A 12905-nucleotide genomic window follows, 5' to 3' on the forward strand; every position below is an offset into this window, starting at 1 on the left:
GGGAGGGACCGGGACCGACCCGACCGGCCCAGGACGGCGCTCGACGCACGCACGCCGGCGTCGCCGTGGTTATCGGCGAGGGTCCCCGTCGTTACCGGGGCACCGTTCGGAGCCCCGGGGCGGACGGAAGGCCGCGTACGGTCCGGGCCGCGGAGCGAGGCGCGGCTCGGGGCGCGGAGGGGCGGGAGGCGGGGGGATGGGCAAGGCGTTGGGATGCGGTCGCGGGGGCGGGACGGACCCCGGATCCCCGTTTCCCGGACGAGGGGGCCGGGGCCCCGAGAGGCCAACCGAGCCCTCGCCCGGGGTCCCGCGGCGGGCAGGCGGCGGGGGACCCGGGCTTAGCGCCGTCTCCCTGAGACGGCGGGGCTCACCGCGCCCGGCCCCGGAGTCCCCGCCCCCCCGTCTGTCCGCCCCTCGGGGCGGGCGTTCTCGACCTCCGCGCTCCCGCGGCGGCTTATCGACTCAGATGTCTCTCCGCGTTGGTCCCTTGGCGCGTCTCCGGCCTGGCGTGAGCGCATTCTTCAGATGAGGTCTCCGGCCTCCCCCCCCCGGAGGCCCCCCCCCCCCCCCCCCCGAGAGCCTCCCCGACCTTCATTCCTAGCATTCCCGATCGCTGCAGGGCCGCCGCGGAGGCGGGCCGGGCCCGTTCCCTCTTCCGGGCCGGGCGGCGGAGCGCGGGCCTGGGAGGCGGGAGGTCACGGGTTCCGGTGCCGGCCCCCCGCCGCCTGAGCGAAGGACCTCGCTTCTCCGGGCCTCGGCTCCGTAGAGGGGGGATGGAGACCGCGGGCCCCGCGCGGGACGGGGACCGCGGCCGCCCGATCGGCGCGCGGCGAGCGCCTCGGGAGCGCCACGGTCGTCGTCGTCGCGACCGAGCGCGACCGGGGGCCCCGGGGGGGGGGGGGGGGGGGGGGGCTCGGCCGGCGAACCCCGCGGGGAGCGGAGCGGGGACGGGGGCTCTCCCCCGTCCCGACTCCCGCTCTGGCCGGCGAAGGAGCGTGACCCGGCGGGTTCCCGTCCCGATCTCCGGTGCCCGGAGGGGAGAGGTCACGCCCCGTCCCGCGCCGGGCCGGCGTCGGCAACGCGCGCTCCCCGGAGGGAGCGGGCCGTTCTCGGGTTTCCCCCGGCTTCCCCGCCCCGGCCGGCCCCGGGGCCCTCTCGTCCGCTCTCGGCGGCGAGGCTCGCCCCCGGGTCCCTCCTCTGAGTTCGGGGCGGGGGGCGGCGACGGCGGCGGCGATGACGCCGGCGTCCGTCGGGCGCTCACCGTGTGCCGAGCGCCGTGCCGAGCGCCGGGGCGGACACGGGGGAATCGGGCGGTCCCGCGCGGGGCTCGCGGTCCTAATCCCCGTTTTACGGAGGAGGTAACCGAGGCGCAGAGAAGCGAGGCGACGCGGCCCGACGGAGGGAGCCCGGCCCCGCGCGTCGGAGGACCCGGGGGTCCGATCCCGGCTCTGCCGGTCGCCCGCCGCGGCGCTTCGCCTCTCTGGGCCTCGGTTCCCCCCGCCGGGGAACGGGGATCGGAAACCCGTCCGGTCGGTCGCTCTCATCGAGGGCTCGCCGGGCGCGGAGCGCCGGGGGGGCGGGCGGGGGGGGTCCGCCGCGGGGACGGGAAAGGCACGTTCCCCGCCCGCCACGGGTTTACGGTCCGGGGGACGGGCTTCCGGGTCTCCCTCCCACTTGGACCGTGAGCCCCGTGCGGGACGGGGACCCCTTCTGCCCTCGTTAACCCGTACCCGCCCCGGGGTCCGGGACGCTGTCCGCCACGCGGCGAGCGCCGGACGGACGCCCCCCCGAAGAGACGACGACACCGGCCCCTTCCGGAAGACGGGCGCTTCCGCCCGGAACGCTCCGCGACGGCAGCCGCCGAGGCCCGCGTCGGTCGGGCGGACCCGTCGACGGCTCGCCGTGCGCGGGGCACGGCCCCGGGCGTCGGGGAGAGAGCGCGGGGACGGTGAACGGGCGCGTCCCCCGCCCGCGGCGAGTTCGGGGTCCGAAGGGCGAGACGGACGGCGGTCCGAATGAGCGACGGACACGGACCCGCGTGCCCGGGGGCCGAGAGGGGGACGGAGAGAGGGAGGAGGTCAGGGTGACGTCGGGGGGAGCGGGAGAGAAGGGGAGAGGGGGGCTCGCCGTCAGGGAGGGCCTCCGGGAGGAGCCGGGCCTCCGGCGAGGCGGTAGACGGAGGGAGGGAGGCGGGGAGATGGAGGGCGACGGGGCCGGGCTCGCCGTCCCGGCCCCCGTCGGGCGGGTGAGGCCGCCGAGGCCCGGAGAGGAGACTCCCCCGAGGCCCCGCGGCCGGGCGGCCGGGTCGGCGTCGGAACCCGGGACCTTTCGACCCGAGGCCCGGGCTCTGTCCGTCACGCCACTCGGAGAGAGAGAGGCTTTGAGGCCGGGGACGGTGGCGGGCCGGCAGACCGCTCGCGGGGCGGAGGGGGCTCCGGGCCGGGAGGAGGGCACGAGGGAGGGGATGGGAATAAAAATGAGATGGGTACCCGTGAGGCGTCCGCTGACCGACTCGGGTGGCCGGCCCTCCCCCGAGCCGCCGGGGCCGACAGAGGCCGACGGGGTCGGACCCGGTCCCCGACCCGCTCGGGGCCCCCGGCGTCGGTCCCCGTTTTCCGGGTCCGTCCGTCCGTCCGTCCCGTGGCGTCGACCGAGCGCCCGCTGCGTGCCGAGCGCCGCCCCGGGCGCCCGGGACGTGCCCGTCGGCGACGGACGGGGCGACCGAGGCCCGGAGAGGCGAAGCGGTCCGCCCGAGGGCCCCCCTCCGTCCCGGCCCCGCCGCCCGTCCGCCCCGCGACCGGGGACGGGCCGCTTCGCTTCCCCGGGCCTCGGTCACCTCGTCCGTAAAACGGGGGCCGGTCCTCCGGGACCCGCCGGGGGACCGCGGCGCCCGGCGCGGAGCGGGCGCTCGACGTCCGTCGACGGACAGAACGACCCGAAGGTTCCCGGCGAGGGTCGCGGCCCGGGTCTCTCCCTCGAGGGCCTCGGGCGGGGGCGGAGGCCGTCCGGGCCCCCGCCTTCTGGACGCGCCCGTTCTCGCTCCGGACAACCGCGGTTTCCGTCGTAGGCGCCGGGCGGACGGGTCCCGCGTGGGGCCGAGCGGCCCAACGGGAGCGGGGCCGGGGGCCGGCTCCCCGCCTTGCGGACGGGGGAACCGAGGCGCGGGCGGGTCGCGTCGCCCTCCCCGGCGGGTGAGCGGCGGAGCCGGGAGTGGGATCCATCCGTCCGTTCACCCGGTAGCGTCTGCCGGGCGCTCGGCGTGCGCAGGGCGCCGTGCCAAGCGCTTGGGATGTGCCGACCGGTACGCACCCGGGCCCCCCGACCCCCGGATCCCCGCCCTCGCCGCCGAACCGCACCGCTCCCCCGCGGGTCCCCTCCCTCCGCCCGGCGGGCGCGGGATCCGGGACCCCCGGAGGGACCGAGGCTCCGCGGTCCGGCCCCTCGCCGACCCGGTCTCCCCCCGGGGGTCGCGGGCCGAGACGCGGGTCCGCGGCCCGGCCCGATAAGGATCCGGAAGCGGCGGGAGGCCTCGGGGAGGCCGCCGGGGCCCGCTTTTCCCTTCCGTCCCCCGGCGACGACGCCGTCGGCGGCGTCCGTCGAGCGCCCGCCGGGCGGCGGGCCGAGAGCCGGGGCGGGCGCGGGCGGATCGGGTCGGACGCGGTCCCCGACCCGTGTGGGGCTCGCCGTCTCGGCCCGGAGAAGCGAGGCGACTCGCCCCGGGTCGCCCGGCGGACGAGCGGCGGAGCCGGGACGGGACGCCGCGACCTCCCGACGCCCGGGCCCGGGCTCCGGCCCCCGGGCCCCGAGGACGCGCCCCCCCCCCCCCGGGCCTCCCGCCGAAGGCGGGCGGGTTCGCGCCGGCCGCCGTCCTCCCGGAAACGGCGCGGGAGCGAGGGGCCGCTGTCCTTGGTGTTGAAACCGGCAGCCCGACGCGTGGCCTCCGGGGGCCCGAGGGGAAAAGCGACGGGTCGAAACCCTCGCCGTCCGGGCAAGCGGGCGGAACGGGCGTCCCGCTCTGCCTTTCCCGGGCCCGATCCCGGCGGGGGCCGGGGGGCGGGGGGGGGGGCCGGGCGGAGGGGGCGCCCTCGGAGTCCTCCTCGGCCCCCGGACGGAGGAGCCGCTCGCCGTCCCGGTCGGGCGGCCCCGTCCTCGGAGTCATCTCCCGTCCGCCGTGGGGGGGGACGGACCCCGGTCCCGGCCGAGAACGCGCCGTCGGCGGGGCCGGGCGGAGCGAGCCCCGGCCGCGTCCCTCAGGTCGGGGCCGGGGAGACGAGGCGGCGCGGGCGAAGGGGGAGCCGGGGCTCTCCGTCCGGAGACGGGAGCCATCCGCGTCCGTCGTCGCCGGCCGAGGGGGGCCTCGGCGGTCCCCGCCCCGCGGGCTCGGTCGTCACCCGGCCGGGGGCCGGCACGGAGCGAGGCCGACGGCGGGGCGTCCGTGCGTCTGTCCGCGCGCGGAGGCGGGGAGGAGACCCAGCCCCCCCGAAGGCCGCCCCCGCGCCCGGCCGGCCCCCCGTCCCCGCCGTCGGCTTCCCGCGGGCCCGTTCCCCGTCGCCCCGAGCCCGCGGCGTCCCGTCGTCCGTGCGGTCGCCTCCAGGGAGCGCTCGCCGCGGGCAGGGCTCCGTGCCAGGCGCCGGGGAGAGCGCGATGCGACGATGAACGGCCCCACGGCGAGCCCGCGGGCCGGGGCCCGGGGGCAGACGGGGCCTCGGTGCCGGGGAATAAAACCACGGGTGGCGACAGGTGAAATCCCGCGGCCCCGGTCGGGGGGAGGCGGCCGGCCCGCGACCGGCTCGGGACCCCGTGGGTCGGCGTGGGCTTGACGTTCCCGCCCCGCCCGGGCTTCCGGCTCGTGTCCCCCCGCCGCTCGCGCCCGCCCCGCCCCGCCGCCCCTCGGAAGAGCGGCCCGGCGGCGTGGCCGGAGCCCGGACCCGGGAGCCGGCGGGTCGCCGGTCCTGATCCCGGCCCCGCCGCCCGTCCGCCGCGCGGCCCCGGGCGGGTCGCTCCGCCGCTCCGGGCCTCGGGTCCCTCATCCGTAAAACGGCGACCGAGACCGCGAGCCCCGCGTGGGACGGGGACCGTCCGACCCGGGGTCCGCGTGTCCGCCTCGGCGCTTGGCACGGTGCCCGGCGCGCGGCGAGCACCCGACGGGGCCGCAGGTTGCCACCGTCATTCCCCGGGCCTCCGATTTCCGTATCTGCGTTAGCGCCCGTCTCCCCCTTCGGACCGCGCGCCCGTCGGGAGCGCGCAACGTGTCCGTTCGCTGTTACGTCGTACTCTCCCCGGCGCTTAGTAGGCGCTCGATCGGCACGGCCGAATGAATGAGGGGTCCCTTCGGACGGCGAGCTATCCCGTCGGGTTCTTCTTAAGGTCCGTCCGTCCGTCCGCCGGTATCCGTCGGGCGCTCGCTACGTGCAGGGCACCGCACCGAGCGCTCGCAACGTACGAGTCGGCGACGGGTGGGGACGGCCCCCGCCCTCCGACGGCCTCGCGGGCCGATCGGGGGAGACGGACGGACGAGAACGACGGCGACCGGTAGAATCGAGCGGCCGGGAAGCGCCCGCTGCGTTCCGGGCGCCGTTCCGAGCGCCGGGCCGCCGGGCGGGCGGTCGGGTCGGTCGCCGCCCGCGAGCCACGTGGGGCCCGCGGTCCCGATCCCCGCTTTGCGGACGGGGGGACCGAGGCGCGGGGAGGCCAGGCGATTCGCCCCGGGTCACGCCGCGGACGGGCGGCGGAGCCGGGACCGGACCCCGGGCCCTCCCGGCTCCCGGGCCCGGGCCGCGGCCGCCGGGCCCGTCGTACTCCGTGGCTCCCCGGCGTGGAGTTGGTCTCGGCGCTCTGCGCGTGGTAAGTTCTCAGTAGATGCGGCCGACCGGTCGACGGAAGCGAGGGCTCCGAGTCCTCCGGGAGACGCGGACGGTGTCCGGCGCGACGGGCCCGCGTCCCCCCCGCCGCTCGGCACGGTGCCCGGCCCGCGGCGAGGGCTCGACGGATGCCGCGGAGGCCCCAAACGGAAACGGAACGGGGTCCGTGGGGACCGTCGCCCCGCGCGGGGCCGCTTCGGGACGCCCCGTCGCGGGACCGGGTCGGTCCGTGGGCCCCGCGGGGCCGCCGGTGGGCGTCTCGCCGACCTCGCCCTCCGCGGGCCCCCGCCTCGGACGTCGCCCCGAGCCAGGGAGTCCCCCGCTCCCTCCCGGGAATCGGGAGGATCCCGCCTCGGCGAAGCCGGCTCCGAGCGCGGAGGCGAGCGGGGAGGGCGGCGGGCCGGGGGGTCGAGGCGGAGGGTCGAGGCGGGCGTCCGCGGGCGAGGAGAGGCCGGCGGGCGGGCGGGGCCCGGGAGCCCCCGGGGCTGGATCCGGAGCGGAAGGGGCGGAGACGGGGGCACCGGGGAGGCTCGGGCCGGAGGAGGCCCGGAGCTCGGATCGTCCGCCGGGCGTCCGGGAGTCCCGCCCGGCCCGGCCCCCGTTCGCCCGGACCCCGGTCTCCGCTCCCCCCCCGCGCGGCGTCCGCCGGGCGCCCGCCCCGTGCCCGGCGCCGTGCCGGACGTCGAGGCGGACGCGGCCGGACCGGGCCGGACGCCCCGGCGGCATTTTACGGATGGGGAAGCGGAGCCGCGGCGTCGCGGCCGTCGGGCGCGAGGGGCGGGATCGGGACCCGGGCCCTCCGACCCCCGGGCCCGGGCCCCTCCCGCGAGGCCACGGGCCTGCCGGCCACGGGCGCGGTTCGCGGGGGACCTCGGGGGAGGGGGGCCGGCCCGGGGGATCGGGCCGGCGGTCGTCGGGGAGGGCTTCCCGGAGGGAGCGGCCCCGCGCCGTCTCGAGGGGGAGGAGGGGAGGGGCGGCGAGGGGGAAGCCGCCCCTCCGGAGGCGGGATCCGCTCCGACCCGGTCCCCGGAGCTCCGCGGCGCGCGTCGGTCGCCCCCCCCCCGCCCCCCCGCGCCGGGGTGAAAACCGAGGCCCGGCCCGCCGGGGACCCGGAGCGCGAGGGTCCCGTCTCCCCCGGGGCGCCGGGGCGGTCCCCGGCCGGACCGTCGGCCTCCCTCCCCCCCCCCCGCCTCCCGCCGGGCCCGCCCCTCACATTCCGTTCCCTCTCCTCGCCCCGGCCCCCCTCCGGTCCCAGCACGTCCCTCGGCCGCTCTCCGGAGAGAGCCGGAGGGAAGGGGGGCAGAGGGAGAGGCCGAGAGGGAGCGGGCGTCGCTTTGATGTCCCCGGCCCTCCGGGCCGGAGGGGCCGCGGCCCGGTTTCACGCCGACCTAAGAATTTCCCGATCCACCCCCCCCCCCCGCCCGCGATCTGGCCCGGGTTGGCCCCCGGAGCCCTCCCGCCCCGAACGCGGTCGTTCCCGATGGGGCCGTCTCGGGGCGGGGGGGGGACCTCGGCCCCCCCGGCGCCGCCCTCCGCGCCGGGCCCCGATCCCGCCCGCCTCGCCGCCGCCCCCCGGCCCGCGGCCCGCCTCCGGCCCGGAACGCCCTCCCCTCCTCCGATCCCGCCGGGGGCCGCTCTCCGCCGCTCCGGAGCCCTACCGGGGCCCCGCCTCCTCCGGGGGGCCTTCCCGGACCGAGCCCCACTTTCCCGCATCCCCCGCTCCCTCCCGCGGCGCCCCGACCCGCTCCCTTTGCCCGCCCGCCCCCGGCCCCCGCCCGCGCCCGCGCGCGCCCGTCGTTCCGTTCGCCCCTTTGCCCTTCCTCCCTCCCCGCCCCTGAGAACTCCCGTACGAACCTGTCGTTTCATTTATTGACACCGACGTCCGCCTCCCCCGGTCCGGACCGCGAGCTCATCGCGGGCGGGGGACGTCACCGCTCGTCGTCGCGCCGTACTCGCCCCGGTCCCCGAGGCGGTGCCCGGCGGCCGCCGGACGCCCAGCGGGTACGATCGGACGGTCGAACGAGGCCGGAGGGCGGCAGTGTGAGCCAGGGGCCGGGGTTCGCTTCTTCCGCGCTTCGCCCTCCCCCGCGAGCCGCGGCGGCTCTCGTCCTCCGCTCGCGTCTAGCCTCGGCCCGGCCCGGCGACCCGGTCCGGGGGCGGGCGGGTTTGAGGTGCCCGATATCCCCCCCCACCCCCCGCAGCACCTTGATTCCCGTCTCCTCGGGGACGGGGATGGCTCCTGCTCTTCTTATACCGAGGGCGGGGAACGCGCCCGTGATGTCGTTGCGCCGTACTCTCCCGGGCGCTCAACGGGGGGCCCCGCGCACGGAGAGCGCTCCGTAAGTCGGACGGACGGTGCTCCTCACGCGGCGGGCGCTCGGCAGATCTCTGACTCCTCAGATGCGACGGCGCCCCTCCTCCGCTTTCGAAGCCCCCTCGGAGGCCCGTCTCCCCCGGGCGGCCTCCCCTGACCGAGCCCGCCCCCGTCTCCTCTTCTCCCCGTCCCCTCCGCGTCGCCCCGACGTGCTCCCCCGGTTCTTCCCCGCTCCCGGCCCCGCGCCGCTGACGTACGCGTCCGCCGTCTGTTTGCGCACGTCGATGCCCTTCTCGCCCGCTCGAGAGTGCGAGCTCCCCGCGGGCGGGCGGAGATTCCCTTCGCTGTTGGGTCCCGCTCCCCCGGCGCTCGGCGCGGGGCCCCCGCGCGCAGCCCGGGCGCTCGGTGGAAGCGCCCGTCGGGAGGGAGCCGCCCGCCCCGCCCCGCCCGTTCCGAGACGGACCGGGGCCCCCGTCCTGCCGCGCCGGGCCCTTCCCCCGCTGATCCCGTGCTCTGTTTCTCCCGCAGGTTCCCGGAACTCAGGATCTGGTGGACTTCTCTCCCGTGTACCGATGCTTGCACATATACTCGGTGTTGGTGAGTGACCCCGGGTCTTCACACCGTCACGCGAGCCGCCGCGGGGGCGCGCGCGAGCCCTCCCGCTCCGTCCCCGGCCGTCCCGGGGGCCCGTCGGGAGCGGCCGCCGGGCGCCCCCGCCGGCGCGTCGGCGGGCGGAATCGAGGCCTCGGAGCCGGTCCCGTGGGGATCGGCGAAGCCCGGCGGCCCCGGGCCCGTCCGGAGGGGCCCCGGGGGACGCGGCGACGGGCGGGCCGGAGCGCGGAGCGGGGAGGGGGACCGCGGGTCGGGCCCGCCGGCGGAGGGACGGGCGGCCGGCCCCCCGCCGCCGGGGGCGGACCTCCGCTTCTGCCTGCGAGGGGGTGGCGGGGCACCGCGGACGGGTGAAGGCGACGGAGAGCGAAGCGGACCGCCCCGGGGCTTCCTCGTGCGCGCGCCCGCCGGCGGTCCCGCGCGCTCGTGGAGGACCCGGCGACCCTCCGGGCGGGCGGGGGCGGGGGTCACCGGGCGGCGGCTCCCCCCGGGGCATTTCCGGGACGGGCCTGCCGTCGGCCCCCGCGCCTCGTGGCCGTCCTGAGCCGGGGTTCGCCCCGTCGAGGACCCGGGCCTCGGCGGTGCGCCCGACGGACCTCGTCTCCGCCGGGGGGGGGGGGTCGTGGGGAGGTAGCGGGTCGGCCCCGCGGCCCGCCCCGCCGAGGACCCTCTCTCCCGGGAGGGGGGTGGGTGCCGATGGGCCTCCCGGGCCCCCGCCCCGTCGGTTCCGGACGGGCCGGTCGACCCCCCCCCCCCGGCCCGGACCTCGCCGCGGGCGATGACGGACCACGGCGGTATCCGTCGGGCGCTCGCTGCGCGCGGAGCGCCGTTGGAAGCGCCGGGCGGACACGGGGTCATCGGGCCGTCCCACGAGAGGCTCACGGTCTCGGTCCCCGTTTCACGGACGAGGGAACCGGGCCCCGGAGCGGCGAGGCCACTCGCCCCCCCGCTCACGCGGGGATCTGCCCGAGCGGATACGGATGCGCCCGGCCGGGGATCTGTCCCGTCGGTTCATTCGTTGGTTGGACGGCATTCGCGGAGCGCCGTGCCGAGCGCTTGGGACGGACAGGTCGGCGGCAGGTAGGGACGGTCCCCGCCGTCCGACGGGCTCACGGTCCGATCGACCCCCGGCCCCTCGCGTGATTCTCCCCGGCCCGGCTCCCCGCTGCCGGGCCGCGCCGAGCCGTCGTCCCCTCCCGCCTCGGGTCCCGCCTCGGCCCGCTCCCCGCCTCCCGTCTCTCCCCTCCGCGGTCCGCGCTCGGCTCCGCTGCCCGGATCGTCTTTCCGAAGAGGCTCGCGCCCCGTCTCGCCCGCTCCTCCCGGAGGCCCTCCTGGGCCAAGCCCTCGGTTCCCCCCCGCCAGTCGGCCGTGCGCCGGGCCGCGCGCCCCTCGAGCGCTTCGGTACGCGCCCCGACCCCCCCACGGCACTCCTGATCTCGGACCCTGCCGTCTTGCCCGTCCCGGGCTTCGCCTCGGCCTCCGCCGCCGCGGCCCGGCGGCTGGCCCGGATCGATCGGCGGATCGGTCGGGCGCCCCGGCTACTCGCGGGCGGGGATCTCCCCCTCCCGGCTCTGGCCGGGCGACGCCATCCGCCGGGTAGGGCCCGGGCCCGACAGCCGGAGGGACCCGGGTCCCGACGCCGGCTCCGCCGCTCGTCCGGCCGGGTGACCGTGGCGAGCCGCCCCTCCTCCCCGGGCCTCGGTTCCCTCCTCGGGCAGTCGAGACCGCGAGCCCCAGCCGGGACGGGGACCGTAGCCGACCTGATGGTCTCGTGTCCAGCCCGGCGCTTAGAGCGGCGTCTGTCGCGTAGCGGGCGCTCAACCCGTACCGCCGTCATTTTTCCCGCCGTCCCGGTCGCGGTCCCGGCGCTCTCCCCGTGCGCCGGGCCCCGGCCTCTGCGCCCGGCGGGCCCCCGACGGATGCGATGGAGCGATCGGTTTGACCCGACGGACCGAATCTGCCGTATCGTACTCGCCCCGCGCCCGGTCCCCGCGGCGAGCGCCGGGCAGGCGCGACCGACTGGACGGTCGGATGACCGCGACCGCGGCGGCGGACGGGGCCCCGCCCGTCCCCCGCCCGCCGGGGGCGGCCCGCCGGGGGCGGCCCGGCCGGCGAATCCCTCGGTGGGGAGGAGGGCCGCGGCGGACCCGCCGCTCCGGGCTCGGCCGTCGGCCCGAGATCTCCCGGGGCCGAGCCGGTGAGCTCTCCAGGAGAACGACCCCCCGGTCGGGCGCAGGGAACGGCACATCGCCCCGCGGCGAGCCGGCGTCCCGTCCTCCCCGCCCGTTCGGAGCGGGGGCGGCGCCGTCGGGCGGCGGCGGCCGGTCCGTAAGTCCGGCCCGTCTCTCCGTCCGGAGCGTCCGGACGTCGCCGAGGCGCCCCCGCCCCGGCTCCCGCGCCGACCGCGGCGTTCCGGAGGGGAGGGCCGGACCGGGGCGGGACTCGGGCGGGGAAGGCCTCTCGCGGGAGAAAGGGACTCGAGGAGGGTTTTGTGCGTTGGGAGAGTGGGGGACCGGCGGAGGTGGAGGCGGAGGGAGAGGTGCAGACCCGGGGCGGGGGGGACGGGGGGGACGGGGGCGGGACGGAGGCACGGCGAGCGGGTCGGCGTCGGCCCGGGTCGGGGTAGGGGGTCGGCGGGGCCGCGTGCCCCGAAGCCGCCGGCGAGGGCTTTCCGTCGGGCGCGGAGACGGACGGGCAGCCCCCGGAGCCCCCCGAGGCCACGGGGAGGTCGGGACCGGAAGGGTCCTTCGGAGAAACGGCCCGGGCGGCGGGAGCCGGGCGCGGACCGGAGCGGGGAGGGACGGGAGGCCCGGAGGCCGGCGGGGGGGCCGGCGCGGCGGTCGGGGCGGGGCGCGACGGTCGCCGGGATCGGCGCCGTGGCGTGGACGGAGAGGGGAGGACGGGTTGGACCCCGGGTCGCGCAGCTGGCACCGACGGGGATTTCGCGACGGGCCGGACGGGGGACGGGAGGAGGTGAAGGGCCGAGTCCCCCCCCCCCCCGTTCCGGGGGCGGGGCCGAAGGCGCCCGCGCGGCAGCTGGAGACGCCGACCCCGTCCCGCGCGGGGCTTGCAGACTCGGTCCCCGTCTCACGCCCGAGGGGGCCGAGGCCCAGGGGGCCCGAGTGACTCGCCCGAGGCCGCGCGGCAGACGGGCGGCGGAGCCGGGATCAGGACCCCCGGCCTAGAGGTGGGGAGGAGGAGGCCCACTGGGCGGGAGGGCGTGACGCGTAGCGGGGCGGGGGAGCGGATCCGACTTAGCGTCGGGCGTAGCGTCGGGCGCGTGCGGTGGATGTCGGTACCCGGCGGGCGCTCGCCGGGTGCCCGGCGCCGTCCCGAGCGCCGGGGTGGACGCGGGGGGAGTCGGGCCGTCCCGCTCGGGCCTCACGGTCTCCGTCCCCGTTTTGCGGATGAGGTCACCGAGGCACCGAGACGCCGTGCGGCCCGCGCGCGGCCGGGGCGGGGTTCGAACCCGTGACCCCCGCCTCCGAAGCCCGTGCGCTTTCCGCCGCGCCGCGCCGCACGGCGGGAGCGCTTAGATGATGCCGCGATCACGGTCGTCGCGAGCGCGAGAGGGACGGGAGGGACCGGGTGCCTCGGAGCGGATGCCGCCGCGCGCCCGGTCGCCGCGGGAGAGGGACGCGGGACCGTCGGTAGGCGCGATCTGCCGTCCCGGCCGGCCGGTCACGTGCCGACCCCCTCCGGGGCCGTTGCCAACCCCGGGGCGCTCCGTACAGCGCTCGGCGCGCGGCGGGCGCCCGCCGCATGGGATCGAACGAATGGTCACCCTCGGGATCTCAGCCGTCCCCGGGAGGTCCGTCCCCCTTGACCCTCCTCCTCCGGCGAACCTCCGGAGTCTGGAGAAGAATACCGGCGTTTTGCGTGTGTACGATCCTCTCCCCCTCCCTCTCTCTCTCTCTCTCTCTCTCTCTCGCCCCCGTCTCTCTCTCCCCGTTTCGATCGCGACCGCGGGCCAGCTCTTCACCACACGGTTTTCCACCGGCGATCGGCGATCTCGGGCGCCTGCTCCGGCCCGAGAGGTCAGGGCGGGAGGGTTTTCGGAGCGGGTTCGGCCCGGGTGCCGATCTGCCGTTCCTCGGCGTCGTTCGCGGCAGTGGCGCGGG

General features: G+C 79.2%; 1 protein-coding gene across 2 annotated transcripts in view; it reads left to right on the forward strand.

The window, feature by feature from the left end:
- Window positions 1-12905, forward strand: part of EXOC6B (exocyst complex component 6B) — a 370191-nt gene that overhangs the window by 129005 nt on the left and 228281 nt on the right. For both annotated transcript variants that reach the window (XM_029083071.2, XM_029083072.2), the window contains exon 8: window positions 8704-8772. In XM_029083071.2, the coding sequence (XP_028938904.1) occupies window positions 8704-8772 (69 nt within the window). The remainder of the gene's footprint in view (window positions 1-8703; window positions 8773-12905) is intronic.

Source organism: Ornithorhynchus anatinus, chromosome 18, assembly GCF_004115215.2.
Source record: "Ornithorhynchus anatinus isolate Pmale09 chromosome 18, mOrnAna1.pri.v4, whole genome shotgun sequence".
NCBI lineage: Eukaryota > Metazoa > Chordata > Mammalia > Monotremata > Ornithorhynchidae > Ornithorhynchus > Ornithorhynchus anatinus.